At 42.8% G+C, this 17024-nt stretch overlaps 1 protein-coding gene across 23 annotated transcripts in view; it reads right to left on the bottom strand.

Annotated features, from left to right (window-relative positions):
- Nucleotides 1-4231: 4231 nt before the first annotated feature.
- UNC80 (unc-80 subunit of NALCN channel complex) overlaps nt 4232-17024 on the bottom strand; it is a 287092-nt gene continuing 274299 nt past the window's right edge. For 21 of the 23 annotated variants that reach the window (XM_077272205.1, XM_077272209.1, XM_077272212.1 and 18 more), the window contains one exon: nt 4232-5209. In XM_077272205.1, coding sequence (XP_077128320.1) covers nt 4943-5209 — 267 coding nt within the window. In that variant the 3' untranslated portion in view covers nt 4232-4942. The remainder of the gene's footprint in view (nt 5210-17024) is intronic. The other 2 variants (XM_077272223.1, XM_077272228.1) reach the window with 1 other exon arrangement.

The following is a 17024-nucleotide window of genomic DNA, read 5'->3' as shown; positions in this document are numbered from 1 at the left end:
TAATGTTAAAAATAATAATAATAAAAAAAAAATCATGATATTCTCACCTTCCGGCATCCCTGGCAGTCTCCCCGCTCCTCGCGATGCTCCCGTTCCCAGTAATGCCTAGCGGCAATTACCCCAGGTGATGCAGCGGTCTCGCTACATGCCACATGCGGAAAGTCAGCGGATCAATGCATTCCTATGTGTGTGGAATCCCCGCAATTCCGCACAAAGAATGAACATGCTGCGTTTTTTTCCGGAATGCGATTCCACCGCGGAAAAAAACGCAACATGTGCACAAAAAATGCGGAATGCGTTCTAATAATAGGATGCTTAATATATGCGGTTTTTTCGCGGCTTTAAAAAAACGCAAAAATTCCTGAATGTGTGCACACAGCCTAATTCTGAACACAGACACATCCTCAATTCTAAAAGGGTGTTCACACTTAGGCTGGGGTCACACATGGCGTAAGACAATACGCCACGTATTATACGTCCGTACTACGGCCGTAATATGGAGAAATGTTCCCAAAATATTGATCCGTAGTCAGGGTGTGTCAGCGTATTTTGCGCATGGCATCCTCCGTATGTAATCCGTATGGCATCCGTACTGCGAGATTTTCGCGCAGGCTTGCAAAACCGACATCTAATGGATTTATGTGCTCAAATGTTCATTAAAACATATATACAGTATATATATATATATATATATATGTCATTGAGACACATATATATATATATTCTGTATTTAGATTTCATTCAGCGCGATATCTGTGAAAAGCCGGTAATTCAATTGCCGGCTTTGCATTTCTCCTTCACAAACCCGACAGGATATGAGACATGGTTTACATACAGTAAACCATCTCATATCCCCATTTTTTTGGCATATTCCACACTACTAATGTTAGTAGTGTGTATGTGCAAAATTTCAGCGCTGTAGCTGCTGAAATAAAGGGTTAAATGGCGGAAAAAATTGGCGTGGGCTCCCGCGCAATTTTCTCCGCCAGAGTGGTAAAGCCAGTGACTGAGGGCAGATATTAATAGCCAGGAGAGGGTCCATGGTTATTGGCCCCCCCTGGCTACAAACATCTGCCCCCAGCCACCCCAGAAAAGGCACATCTGGAAGATGCGCCTATTCTGGCACTTGGCCACTCTCTTCCCACTCCCTGTAGCGGTGGGATATGGGGTAATGAAGGGTTAATGCCACCTTGCTATTGTAAGGTGACATTAAGCCAGATTAATAATGGAGAGGCGTCAATTATGACACCTATCCATTATTAATCCAATTGTAGGAAAGGGTTAAAAAACACACACACACATGATTAAAAAGGATTTTAATGAAATAAACACAGCGGTTGTTGTAATAATTTATTGTTCTCGCAATCCATTTGCAAACCCTCGCTTGGCAAAATAATAAACGCACAAAATACATACCTTCTGATGTCAGATCATGTCCCACGAAGTAATCCATCTGAAGGGGTTAACTAATATTACAGGCAGAGCTGCGATAAACCACTCGCTCGTGCCTGTAATCCCCGGGTGCTGAAAGGAAAGCAGTGATCTATACTTACATTCAGTCGCGGTGAGGCGCCCTCTGGTGGATGTTCTCATGAACTGCAGCCTGGGAACTTTTTCCCACGCTCCAGGTCATATGAGGACATCCACCAGGGGGCGCATCACCGCGACTGAAGGAAATGTAGGTCAATGACCTACATTTCATTCATTCGCCGGGGGATTACAGACACGGAGCACCGCTGTATTTAGCAGGGCTCCTGCCTGTAATATTAGTTAACCCCTTCAGATGGATTACATCGTTGGACGTGATCTGACATCAGAAGGTATGTATTTTGTGCGTTTATTATTTTGCCAAGCGAGGGTTTGCAAATGGATTGCGAGAACAATAAATTATTACAACAACCGCTGTGTTTATTTCATTAAAATCCTTTTTAATCATGTGTGTGTGTGTTTTTTAACCCTTTCCTACAATTGGATTAATAATGGATAGGTGTCATAATTGACGCCTCTCCATTATTAATCTGGCTTAATGTCACCTTACAATAGCAAGGTGGCATTAACCCTTCATTACCCCATATCCCACCGCTACAGGGAGTGGGAAGAGAGTGGCCAAGTGCCAGAATAGGCGCATCTTCCAGATGTGCCTTTTCTGGGGTGGCTGGGGGCAGATGTTTTTAGCCACGGGGGGGCCAATAACCATGGACCCTCTCCTGGCTATTAATATCTGCCCTCAGTCACTGGCTTTACCATTCTGGCGGAGAAAATTGCGCGGGAGCCCACGCCAATTTTTTCCGCCATTTAACCCTTTATTTTAGCAGCTACAGCGCTGAAATTTTGCACATACACACTACTAACATTAGTAGTGTGGAATATGCAAAAAAAAGGGGGATATGAGATGGTTTACTGTATGTAAACCATGTCTCATATCCTGTCGGGTTTGTGCAGGAGAAGGAAAAAGCCGGCAATTGAATTACCGACTTTTCACTAACAGCGCTGCGTATTTCTCGCAAGTCACACTGCTGGTCCGTGTGGAATCCGTATTTTTCTCGCCCCCATAGACTTTCATTGGCGTATTATTTGCGCAGTACGCTGACAAACGCAGCATGCTGCGATTTTGTACGGCCGTAGAAAGCCGTATAATACTGAACCGTAATATACGGCTAATAGGAGCAGCCCCATTGAGAAGCATTGTGCCGTATGTAATGCGAGTTTTACGGACGTAGTTTATGCGCTCTTACGTACGTAAAACACGCATGTGTGACCCCAGCCTTATACAACCACTATATTTTAGTTTTGTAATTTTTATTTTCTCCCTAAAATGATATCAGTTTGTTTCTCAATGGATTTGTACAGATTATAGATGGAAAAACATCTAAAATGATTCTTCTTGGTAAGATTTTTTTTACATGACAAAAACCTGGCATGTTAACCGGGGGATGTGAAGACTTTTTATATCCACTGTACCATATTCTTTAATTTATATCAAACACTCTCTTAAGAATAGTAACGTTTTAAAATAAATATTTATTTATTCATCACACAATACATCTTTTATCTCTTCACAACATATATATTATCTCCGAAATAGAATTTCCCACACTATTTTCCATTTATACCTCACTTCTTTTGCAGAATCAGCAGACAGTCTAATGCATCATATATTGTATATTTGTAACATATATTAAATATCTGGTTCTCTGAATGGGTTAACAATCAAAATTATTCAAGGGGTTCATATGTGCTAGTGTTCATTCATATGAAGTGTTTCTTCTGAGAAATAAAACTGAGAACAATAGATCTGTTAACAGCAGCTTGTTAAAGGTTTCCATACCACAAAGCTAAAAATCTGTCTAAAAAATTAATAATAATTGCAAAACAAGTGATATCTTAGAAAAATGTTACATTTTAGGACTTTAGAGAGGATGGACTTTAATGGAATATTCATGGGAATCTGTCAGCAGGATTTTATCCCTTAAACTATTTATATGTGAATATAGCTCTTTGAAACCTAAGTTTCGCAATATCTTTACATGGCCAGTTCATCCCTTTATTACTGAAATCAACATTTGATATGTAAATGAGACTAAAGAGTTATTTCTAGATATGAAGCCTCCGTCACTCCGACTCTATTCCCTGCCCGTGCTACCTCCTCTTACTTGATTGACAGCTCCTTTGCCTGAAGTCACACAGTATAGAGCAGTGTTTCCCAAACTCCAGTCCTCACGGACCCCACGGGTCGTGTTTTCAGGATTTCCTTAGTATTGCTCAAGTAGCGGAAGTATCATCAAGGCATCAGGAATTGTCTCACCTGTGCAACACTATGGAAATCCTGAAAACATGACCCGTGGGGTCCGTGAGGATTGGAGTTTGGGAAACACTGGTATAGAGGCTGTCTATGAAGCAGGAGGAGGCAGCTCAGGCAGGGAATAGAGCTGGAGTGACAGAGGCTTCAGATCTACCATAGCTCTTCAGCCTCATTTAAATATCAATTCAAACGCTGATTTCTCAGTAACGGATGAACAGACCGGCCACGTAAAGGTATTTATTGCTAGACTTGTGTTTGAAAGAGCTACATTACACATATAAATAGTTTAGGGGTTAAATGCTGATGACAGAGTCCCATTAAGACAGTATTTTTTTCATATTCTATTTCAAAATCCACCTCCTATTGATTTTCAGGTTAAATCTGCTCTTTTATTTGCCAATCAGAAATATGTTCATTGTCTAGCCTAGGCTGAGTGGACTACAAATGACTTCCAAACCCTTGATTCCCACCTGTCATTGTTTTCTCGGCAACCATTATAGTGTATCCGCTGTTCATTAATACGGCTAAATATTTATCCTATGGATTGGCCAACTAGTCCTCAAAAAGCATCACAGTGTAAAATATGGCAGGAAACACTTTTTGTTTACAACCCTATCCAATGTGGAACATCAACTCCTATCCCTCACTCACTTCTGTAACAACTCAATGTCTATGAAGTCAATAGAACTGGAAGAAACATTGCAATATGAGATCTGTGCCTTGTAGTCAGTCTCATGTAAGGCCTCTCGATGACTGTGTAAAGCAGCACTAACATGTATACTGGTGCCCGCACATCTGACGTGTGCGCTGGCATTGCTGGGATGTGTCACAGGTTGATCATATACGGGTAGGTTTGGCATTAGCTTGCTGTATGCTTCCCATACGGTTAGAGCACATGGATGCCGAGTGACAAGAGTAGGGATTTCATTGCATTCTTTGGTCCCATCTGAAGCAGATCCTTCCATTCCATATTTAACTAGAGTATGTTCACCCAAAAGCGAAGCAGCGAGGTCAGATAAGCAGCATAACCACATACACCCTCCAAAGCAAACACAACAGGATCACAAGGGAGGGACAGCAAGTGCTTGGCACTTTGTCTATAGGCATGAGTGAGAAAAGACGGGGAAAAAAGTCTCAAGACTAAACGTGAGATTCATCCAAATCAATGTCTGTCTCCCCAAGTTCAATATGAGTGAAATTAAAATGTCCGGAGACGAGGGGGTTCTCCATCCCATTGTCCTCGGTGATGTGGAGGACAGTGTCTGTGTACTGAAGCAAGCTGCTAGTTTCCAGACCACCAAAGTCTTCAGGATCAGAGAGATGGGAGGACGGGGAGCTGTGGAGAAGTGGGACTGCTGCTCCCCGACTGGATGCTGAGTCTTCCCTCCCCAGGAAGGGCGTCCTTCTCTGTGATAGGAGAGAAATATTTTAGCAATAGAGATACATTATTGTAAATATTTTAGAAATATGTCACAAAGCTATCCTGTCTACTACACATGCTCCGTAAGGCTGCTGCATGAAACGTAGAATGACCTATGAGTTTGGAGATATCTCATGGCTCTTTCAGGAGTATAACGTAAATGTAGAAATGTTCTGTTATTGCTATAATAGAGGAAAAGAAAAAGATCCAATGTGACAGTCTTGTAAATACAAATCTGGCTTCTATAACGAATAATATAGGTGTTGGGCAAACTACTTTATAAGGGTATGGTCACACATTGCTTTTTTTCTCCATGAAAAATGCAGATTGTTGCTATCAAACTGCAGGTGTTGGATGCGGTTTCTGTGCCATTTGTTTGAGGCTTAAGCATTTTTTATCTCAACGGGGAAAAGCTGCAGTAAAACCGCTGAAAGTATTGACATGCAATTAAAAAAAAAAAAAAAAGCAACACAGGTCAAAAACAATAGGAAAAAAATGCACTAAGATGTTAGAAATGTAAATAAATTTGCCATTACTGTAATAAAACACTAAATTTTTCCCCCTAAAAAAAAAAGTGTAAAAAACAATAAAAAATGCTACATGTGAACAAACCCTTAGGAAATAAAAAATCTGGGATTTTTCAATTGCCTTTTATCTTGACTTTGATCCAAGGTTTGTTAATGTGCACAGAACCATGTCTAAGGTCGGGATCACACATGCCATAAATACGGCCGAGTCTCACATGTTAATACCAGGCATTGCCGCCGTCACTCAGGAGCGGAGCATGCAGCCACATAGCAATACATGAAGCCGCACGCTTCGCTCCTGAGTGACGGCGGCAATGCCGGGTATTAACATGTGAGACTGGCATGTGTGATCCCGACCTAAGAGTCACCGACATACCAAAAAGTACTAGGAATATACAGTAGAAAATACGGTTTCTATGGTTGGATTCTGCAAAGTGTTTCTCTAAAAACAAACATTATTTGGTACCAATGTAATGTCGTTTTTGCATTGCCCAATTTTAAATTAAGGTCTATATTTTTTATTTTACTCGCTTATATAGCGCAATTAATTCCACAGCGCTTTACAGACATTAAATTGAAATATTAAAGGAAATTACATACAATGACTTTTAATGTCTGACATTTGGGGAACGGTTGGGCAGTGACTTTTTTTCTAAACACAACATGCTCTATGTATGGGATTTTCCTGCTATCTTTCCCCTATAGATTTCTTTAAAGAGCATGAAAGACTCCACAGACTGTAGAAAAAAAAGTTTTAAAAACACTACATAATTTGCTTGAAATTGATGTTTTCTTAGTCTGCCATGAATGGGCCATCACATCTGGATAACAAGTGATTGACATATTGGGTCTTCTACTCATCATCACTACTCTCGTAATAAAAAAAAGACCTAATTAAGACCAAAGGAGGTTTTTTTTACCCTTTTTGGCCCAGAGAATTGTATTGACCAAAGCTCTTAATTTTGAGTTCTGTCTACATAGCTGTTTGCCCTCTTTTTTTGCAAAATTAGTTGCTTATTCTTTAGAAAAAATTTTGGGGTACATATCATTAATGCAGGAAGTATGCAGGAATAGGAGCTTATAATGGACAGCTTTGGGAATCCCTGCTAAGCCCACGTGACGACATAAATAATTGGCCCCAGTAGACACAATGACAGGGCTGACAATGAGATGACAAGGGGAGCTCATTCCCTTTGTCAGCAGTCAATGTGCATCGATGTACACAACTCTTATCCCTTCCGAAAGTGCTGGACGGCAGGTGCCAACCATTTTTCCAGCGTTGATAACACTGTCACTGCTTCTGTGCCTAATCTCATTAATGCGCAGAATGTAAAATTTGGAAAAATTTTCCGTTTCCAGTTATTCCTCCCAAATCCACCATAATCTTACAATCTTAGCCCTACCTCAGCAGAAATGCTTAATTGGTGGATGAAAAGCCAACTTCTTTTGGGAGGTTACTGTGTAGCTCACAGGGTAGACCCCGAATGTGTCCAGCCATTACAACTGTTAACACACCTTGCCACTGCTTTGTAGAGAATCTGCAGCTATGACGTGTATGATCCCCTAATAGAGCCATATTAGAGGCTATAACTACAATCACTAATGACTGTCCTGTTCTGTCAGACCAATGATGTATTATACGACTCCAGTCAGTCAGCAGCTCCGAAAAGGATAACGTGACACACACTACACAACAGGAGTCACACACTACATCATGAAATGCTTTCCACAGTCAATACCTGGCCAAGAAGAATCATTATGCAAAAAAAAAACATGGAAAAGTTTGAGACACAGCATTCAGGGTTGCCAACTCGACTTTTAATTTTTTTTCTGAAAGTTTATAAAAAAAATCAAAGCCAGAAACCAACTAGTGGGCACGGCCACGCTCTATGCAAGTGTATGAAACGATGCCCACTAGTTGGTTTCTGCCCGGGAGTATGAATAACATGCAGCGCCCCAGAGTCCTGGTCGTTGCAGTACTGTTGCTCCGCCACTAAGGGGGGCTATGGTACGTCTGATGGCACTGAAGGAGTTCACCTGACCAGGTATCACAGACACCAATTCACTTCACACTCTGGCCTCCAGGGGGAGCTAAGGGCGCTATGTATTAGGCCACTCCTCACAGTCTGGTAAAACTGGGGGTTAGATAGGAAGTTAGAAAGAAGGGGACCGAACTGGGGATCGAACAGGCAACATCCTGTGGCAGAGGGTGTTGCAGGGAGAGACTCAGGGGGGTCCTTGTCAGGAGTGGGATCCTGGCAGAGACCTAGCGAACTAGAGAGAAAGTTACGGAGCTGCGCCTGCCCCACGTGCGGCAGCATCCTAAGAAAGGATAAGAAGCGAGGTGTATTGAGGAGAGTGAGAAACGAGATCAACGCAACAAGGAGAAACACCAGTAGGAGTCGTGCTGTAAGACGAGGCAACATCCTACTGAGGCGCGCAGCCGGTGGCCGGAAACACCGAGGAAGTTTAGAGCTCCAGGCCTAGCTTCAAACCAACGGCAGGACAGTCAGTTATAGGCGGGCTGTCTCACCCAAATCACCTAAGAAGACATAGGGGGCAACATTTGGAGATGGGCGACTCTAGGGTCCCGGAAGAACTCCGAGCCTACCCGTCATACGGGTGCGTCCTATCCATAGCATCTGGGGGACGAAGAAGAACATCATAATCGAGTTGTGAGGGAACTTAAGAAACAGACACAACAGTTGTGGGGACTATCCCGTAAGCACAGCAGGGGAGGACCACAACACACAAGCGCTAGAAGGTAGGCACAGATTTCCACCTGCAAAGGGAACTCTGGAGGTGCCATCGGACCGGCCGGACTTGCGCCGTCCGGTTAACCGTATTCCGGACTGAGGATCCTGAAACCTTCAGTAAAGAGGTAAAGAGACTGCATCCCTGTGTCCTCATTATTTACTGCACCCCAACATCACCACCATCCACACCCTTTTCATTGGACGCCCCTCAGCAGGGTCACGGACCGGGTCTAGCCACCGTGACAACCCCATCGACAGAGACTCAGAGGCCCGGTACCGGGTACCCCTCGTCCCTGCGGCAGTGGGGGCGCTCCAAACACATATGTACCCTTCAGAAACCGTCAAATCCTTGCAGAGCACAGTGTCTGCGCTGGGGGATTCATATGTCTGCATTCACACAGAGTGACTGCAGACTCATCAATTTAGACCAGACAACCCCTTTAAATTAGGAGAAAACCCCTCTAACACGTCCTATAGAATACAATGAGTCTTCAGCTTCTTGGACAGGTGTAAATGCACTGTATGTAGCAGCGTAAATCTATCAGAGGATCACACAGATGTCCATTAGAATTGCTATATATTTATTTGCACGTCTCATTCCATTGGCCACCACAGTGATTTGTGGTAGCGGAACAGCAGCAGGAGAACCGTTATTACTGCCGTTGTATCCAACTATTGTTTTGATTAGCTGGCCTGCTGTGATGTCATCATGCGACGTTACGCCAGGCTGGCTAATCAAAAGAAGAGCCGGAGATGACGACAGGTAAGAGGCGGTTCTCCCCCTCCCGTGACGCTGCCACAGACCGCTGTCTGTTCACACCAACTTAACGCTAGTAAAGTTCTGCTTGAAAATAAAAAGAAATGTTTAAATGTAAAAACAAACAAACAAGCAAATTAATATTTTCTTATGTATAAATGAATAAAAATACTAAATTAAGTGACAAAACGTGTATAATTGTCATGTACAAGATAAATGATGCCTAGTGCCAAAGGGACCTGCCTTGAATTGCAACAGGAAAAAAGTTTAATGTGACTGATCTTTTTTGTAAAAGGGAGGAATGGACTCAGTTGTGTCTGAGCAATATTATGAAAAGACTGAAAAATTTAACCACTCCCAGAATATAACATTTTAGTGTTTACCTACTGCCAGCCGGCTCTAGCATTGTTTTCTGTCCACTGTACAAGTTGTACTATACTTTTACAAACAAGTTAAACTGCAGACATTCCTGCCTAATTCCTGAAGGTCACTTTTGGGAAAATACTTTGCATATACTATAGTTATCTACAAATAAAACTCTTCTAAGGTTATTCATTCAGAACTGCTGCACAAATTCATTGTATTGTCATATCTATTGGGCGCTTCATCATTATAAACAGTGATTACGGTCTATCTATGTGGATTTTTATTATGGGTATAACTGAACTGATCTTCATTCTTAAAAAACAATCCGTTAACAGCTTTTTGGTATGTAATCTAAGAGCAGCATGATGAAGGGCTGAAACTCTGACTTCAGCGATGTGTCACTTACTGGGCTGTGTGTTGTTTAATTAAAATCAGTATTTTATCAGCAGGAGATTATCACTAGAGTTGTCTTATGCCATGTAGTTCCCCTGCTCTGCGTAACCCCACCATCGCCACTAATTATCAGCTTTCTGTCAAAATCAGCAGTGTACACTGGCAGCTGCCAATCAGGAACTGCTAGATCTGCAGCAGAGAAAACAGGGATTTTATCAAAATGACACCAAACAGAATCAGTAAGTGATAAATCACCTAAATCAGGATCTCTACCCCTACATCATGCTGTTCTCCGATTTCATACCAAAAAGAGAGTGACAGATTCCCTTGAAAGAGTGTCACGGGATTAGCGCGACAGAGAGGAGCCAGAAGTCCGCAGCGTCTGATTTCTTCTACTCCTGCACTAATTAGAAGAACGTAACCTTCTTATTAAATGGTGTAAATTTCTTTGGGCAGTGCAGGGGTTAATCTGCTTTGTTGAGAGCTCCTGGAGCTTAGGCTCTCAGCTGTGGACTGTTAGCCACTCCCATCTCCTATATAAACTGGGCCCTGGCTAGCACTCATTGTCAGAGTAGCTTTTGCTGCATGAATGGAGGTTGTTGCTGGTGGTCATTGGAGAAAGGCATTTCTTGGATTTATCTGTGACTGTTGCTAGGTTTTTGAGTGTGTGATAATTCCCTTCCTTCTCCTACTTTGGTTTAACCCCATCTTCCACTCCCCGATGCATCCCTCTGTTGTCTATGTGTGTGTATTTGTATGTTTTGTATTTTTTGTTGCCCTTGTTCATATTACCTTGTTAGTGTACTACTGTACACTACTGCACCCCTCTTCCTTGGGTGGGGGAAGGATAGAGACTGAGGGCAGATTCAGGAGCTAAGGCAAGGTACATGGCCTCAGCATCTTCACCATCAGAAGTAACCCAGGGAACAGGGCGAACTAGGGCACCCCTAGCATTAGTGACAGGGAAAGAGCCCTTAGACACCCAACATCAAAGTCGTGACAAATAAGATATCTCACAATTATCTTATCACCTATTCAAAAGATTACTGGTTGACCACAATTCCTGAAAACATGGGCCCTGTCAGAATACCGCAAATTGGTGTGTCTGGAAGCAGTAAGTGATAGTTCAGATGTCCCATCTAGGACAGGAGCGTGCTGAGTTGTCAGTATGGTGATGGACAGCTCAGCCATCCAATCGGAGGCTGAGTCTTGCTGAGCTGTTGGTGTGTTGAGTGACAGTTCAGCTGTCCAATCAGGGCTGGGGCATACCTGAGCTTCCTCAATGTGTCTGCTATTCAAGTGATTACCTGGCTATTTAGCTGGCTCTCTGCCTCCAATTAGTGCCAGTGGTAGCTTTGCTCAAATGGCATGCACTTGCTCTGTTCTGTGTTTCTGTGTTTGATCTTTGTTGCCTAAGCTTGCCTTTGACCATCCATGTGCCTTACCCTTTTGTCTTGATCCGCTAACTTTCCGGAATTCTGACCTCGGACTATGACCTGACTACTCCTTTATCTTACTCCTTAGATTATTATGACGAGCCCTCCTGGTGTCTGACACCGCACCTCTTGACTACTCAGCCTCACGGCTTGTACGTGAGTAGTGATTAGCGTCACACAGGCCATGAATGTCTTGTCTGATTAGACTGGTGGTTTTGCATTCCCCTCACTATTAGGCTGATGTAGATAGCCGAGTAGAGCACTTGGCAATCATCCTCAGCCCCTTAAGCAATAAATGGTGCAGCAGCGCACATGATGTACGACCGTGCCATTCAAACTGAGGATCCAGGACTCTCTTCTTGTTGCAATCATTGTGGATAGTTGATAAACTGTAATTGTGAAATTGAAAAAAGTCCTAAATTCCGTCACTTGCTTTTACCACAGAGCTGTAATTTTATATGTATTGTCACAAGACCTAAACCACATATCATATCCTATTTTTGGTGGTTTAAAGGGGCAACAGACATAGTGGAATAATTTGGTCTGCCCCATATATATTATATGAGATGCTGTTGATTTTGGTGCCATGTGCTGACGTGTATGGTCAACTAAATTTAGCCCGACCATGGGTATAACTATCAGGGGTGCAGGGGGTGGGGTTGCAGTTGCACCTGAGCCCTGAAGCCTAAAAAGGGGAAGACCCAAGAGGTCACTTTAGCCTATAAAGAAGACCAATACTAGTAATGACCAATTATAATTGATGGCCCTGTTGGTGATTTTGCATTGGAGCTTCAGATTACACCACTGAGCCCCACCTTATAGTGAGTGGGCCCATGGGCCTCCTTTCTCTGTAGGTTGAGATACAAGAAAAGCAATAGTTTATTTACTGATTTCACAACAGCGATCACATCTAAATTCAACAGATTTAATAGTGAAGCTTCTATATTTCACTTCACTTCTAGATTAGCACTAACAGGTTGTTGTTGTTTTTTTTAACATTCTACTGAGTTCTATTGTGATTAATGTTGAGCATTCCGATACCGCAAGTATCGGGTATCGGCTGATACTTGCGGGTATCGGAATTCCGATACCGAGATCCGATACTTTTGTGATATCGGGAATCGGTATCAGGATTAATATCAATGTGTAAAAGAAAGAATTAAAATAAAAAATAGGGATATACTCACCTCTCCGACGCAGCCTGCACCTTACCGAGGGACCCGGCAGCCTTCTTTGCTTAACCCCTTAAGCCCCGAGGGTGGTTTGCACGTTAATGACCGGGCCAATTTTTACAATTCTGACCACTGTCCATTTATGAGGCTATAACTCTGGAACGCTTTGACGGATCTTGGCAATTCTGACATTGTTTTCTCGTGACATATTGTACTTCATGATAGTGGTAAAATTTATTCGATATAACTTGCGTTTATTTGTGAAAAAAACGGAAATTTGGCGAAAATTTTGAAAATTTCGCAATTTTCCAACTTTGAATTTTTATGCCCTAAAATTACAGACATATGTCACGCAAAATACTTAATAAGTAACATTTCCTACATGTCTACTTTACATCAGCACAATTTTGGAACCAAAATTTTTTTTTATTAGGGAGTTATAAGGGTTAAAAGTTGACCAGAAATTTCTGATTTTTACAACACCATTTTTTTTTAGGGACCACATCTCATTTGAAGTCATTTTGAGGGGTCTATATGATAGAAAATACCCAAGTGTGACACCATTCTAAAAACTGCACCCCTCAAGGTGCTCAAAACCACATTCAAGAAGTTTATTAACCCTTCAGGTGTTTCACAGGATTTTTGGAATGTTTAAATAAAAATGAACATTTAACTTTTTTTCACAAAAAATTTATTTCAGCTCCAATTTGTTTTATTTTCCCAAGGGTAAGAGAAGAAATTGGACCCCACGAAAATGTTGTGCAATTTGTCCTGAGTACGCTGATACCCCATATGTGGGTGTAAACCATTGTTTAGGCGCATGGCAGAGCTTGGAAGGGAAGGAGCGCCATTTGACTTTTCAATGCAAAATTGACTGGAATTAAGATGGGACGCCATGTTGCGTTTGGAGAGCCCCTGATGTGCCTAAACATTGAAACCCCCCACAAGTGACACCATTTTGGAAAGTAGACCCCCTAAGGAACTTATCTAGATGTGCTCTGAGAGCTTTGAACCCCCAAGTGTTTCACTACAGATTATAACGCAGAGCCGTGAAAATATATATATTTTTTTTTTCACAAAAATGATTTTTTTAGCCCCCAGCTTTGTATTTTTACAAGGGTAACAGAATAAATTGGACCCCAAAATTTGTTGTCCAATTTGTCCTGAGTACGCTCATACCCCATATGTGGGGGGGAACCACTGTTTGGACGCATGACAGAGCTCGGAAGGGAAGGAGCGCCATTTGGAATGCAGACTTAAATGGATTGGTCTGCAGCCGTCACGTTGCATTTGCAGAGCCCCTGATGTACCCAAACAGTACAAACCCCCCATAAGTGACCCCATATTGGAAACTAGACCTCCCAAGGAACTCATCTAGATGTGTTGTGAGAACTTTGAACCCCCAAGTGTTTCACTACAGTTTATAACGCAAAGCCGTGAAAATAAAAATTCTTTTTTTTTTTTCACAAAAATGATTTTTTAGCCCCCAGTTTTGTATTTTCACAAGGGTAACAGGATAAATTAGACCCCAAAAATTGTTGTCCAATTTGTCCTGAGTACGCTGATACCCCATATGTGGGGGGGAACCACGGTTTGGGCACATGACAGAGCTCGGAAGGGAAGGAGCGCCATTTGGAATGCAGACTTAAATGGATTGGTCAGCAGCCGTCACGTTGCATTTGCAGAGCCCCTGATGTACCCAAACAGTACAAACCCCCCACAAGTGACCCCATATTGGAAACTAGACCTCCCAAGGAACTTATCTAGATGTGTTGTGAGAACTTTGAACCCCCAAGTGTTTCACTACAGTTTATAACGCAGAGCCGTGAAAATAAAACATCTTTTTTTTCCCACAAAAATGATTTTTAGCCCCCGAAATTTTTATTTTCCCAAGGATAACAAGAGAACTTGGACCCCAGAAGTTGTTGTTCAATTTGTCCCGAGTACGCTGATAACCCATATGTTGGGGTAAACCCCTTTTTGGGCGCACGGGAGAGCTCGGAAGGGAAGGAGCACTGTTTTACTTTTTCAACGCAGAATTGGCTGGAATTGAGATTGGACGCCATGTCGCGTTTGGAGAGCCCCTGATGTGCCTGGACAGTGGAAACTCCCCAATTCTACCTGAAACCCTAACCCAAACACACCCCTAACCCTAATCCCAACGGTAACCCTAACCACACCCCTAGCCCTGACACACCCATAATTCTAATCCCAACCCTAATCCAAACCGTAAATGTAATCCAAACCCTAACCCTAACTTTAGCCCCAACCCTAACTTTAGCCCCAACCCTAACCCTAACCCTAACCCTAGCCCTAACCCTAACTTTAGCCCCAACCCTAGCCCTAACCCTAACCCTAACCCTAGCCCTAATGGGAAAATGGAAATAAATACATTTTTTTAATTTTATTATTTTTCCCTTACTAAGGGGGTGATGAAGGGGGGTTTGATTTACTTTTATAGCGTTTTTTATATTGGATTTTTATGATTGGCAGCTGTCACACACTAAAAGATGCTTTTTATAGCAAAAAAGTTTTTGCGTCTTCACATTTTGAGACCTATAATTTTTTCACATTTTGCTCCACAGAGTCATGTGAGGTCTTGTTTTTTGCGGGACGAGTTGACAGTTTTATTGGTAACATTTTCGGACACGTGACCATTTTTGATCACTTTTTATTCCGATTTTTGTGAGGCAGAATGACCAAAAACCTGCTATTCATGAATTTCTTTTGGGAGAGGCGTTTATACCGTTCCACGTTTGGTAAAATTGATAAAGTAGTTTTATTCGTCGGGTCAGTACGATTACAGCGATACCTCATTTATATCATTTTTTTATGTTTTGGCGCTTTTATACGATAAAAACTATTTTATAGAAAAAATAATTATTTTGGTATCGCTTTATTCTCAGGACTATAACTTTTTTATTTTTTTGCTGATGATGCTTTATGGCAGCTTGTTTTTTGCGGGACAAGATGACGTTTTCAGCGGTACCATGATTATTTATATCCGTCTTTTTGATCGCGTGTTATTCCACTTTTTGTTCGGCGGTATGGTAATAAAGCGTTGTTTTTTGCCTAGTTTTTTTTTTTTTTTTTTCTTACGGTGTTTACTGAAGGCGTTAACTAGTGGGGCAGTTTTATAGGTTGGGTCGTTACGGACGCGGCGATACTAAATATGTGTACTTTTATTGTTTTGTTTTTTTTATTTAGATAAAGAAATGTATTTATGGGAATAATATATATATTTTTTTTATTATTTATTTAGGAATTTTTTAATTTTTTTTTACACATGTGGAAACATTTTTTTTTACTTTTTTACTTTGTCCCAGGGGGGGACATCACAGATCGATGATTTGACAGTGTGCACAGCACTCTGTCAAATCGGCGATCTTACTTACATCGGTGCAGGCTTACCAGCGTCTGCTCTGAGCAGGCGCTCGGTAAGCCACCTTTCTCCCTGCAGGACCCGGATGCCGCGGCCATCTTGGATCCGGGACCTGCAGCGAGGAAGGAGGTAGGAGACCCTCGCAGCAACGCGATCACATCGCGTTGCTCCGGGGGTCTCAGGGAAGCCCGCAGGGAGCCCCCTCCCTGTGCGATGCTGCTTCCCTATACCGCCGGTACACTGCGATCATGTTTGATCGCAGTGTGCCAGGGGTTAATGTGCCGGGGGCGGTCCGTGACCGCTCCTGGCACATAGTGCCGGATGTCAGCTGCGATATGCAGCCGACACCCGGCCGCGATCGGCCGCGCTCCCCCCGTGAGCGCGGCCGATCGCGTATGACGTACTATCCCGTCACTGGGAATTAAGTCCCAGGTCACCTTGACGGGATAGTACGTCATATGGGATTAAGGGGTTAAAATGCGCGTGTTTACTGCCTTCCGTGACGTCACGGCTTCTGATTGGTCGCGTGCCGCCCATGTGATCGCGACGCGACCAATCACAACAAGCCGTGACGTAATTTCAGGTCCTGAATGCCTAATTCTAGGCATTCAGGATTTGAAAATTACGTCACGGCTTGTGATTGGTCGCGTGCCGCCCATGTGACCGCGACGCGACCAATCACAACAAGCCGTGACGTAATTTCAGGTCCTGAATGCCTAATTCTAGGCATTCAGGATTTGAAAATTACGTCACGGCTTGTGATTGGTCGCGTGCCGCCCATGTGACCGCGACGCGACCAATCACAAGCCGTGACGTAATTTTCAAATCCTGAATGCCTAGAATTAGGCATTCAGGACCTGAAATTACGTCACGGCTTGTTGTGATTGGTCGCGTCGCGGTCACATGGGCGGCACGCGACCAATCACAAGCCGTGACGTCACGGAAGGCAGTAAATGCGCGCATTTTAAGCAAAGAAGGCTGCCGGTTCCCTCGGTAAGGTGCAGGCTGCGTCG

Source organism: Ranitomeya variabilis, chromosome 7 (genome assembly GCF_051348905.1).
Source record: "Ranitomeya variabilis isolate aRanVar5 chromosome 7, aRanVar5.hap1, whole genome shotgun sequence".
In the NCBI taxonomy this organism is placed as follows: Eukaryota; Metazoa; Chordata; class Amphibia; order Anura; family Dendrobatidae; genus Ranitomeya; species Ranitomeya variabilis.
This window is presented reverse-complemented; position numbering and strand designations above follow the sequence as displayed.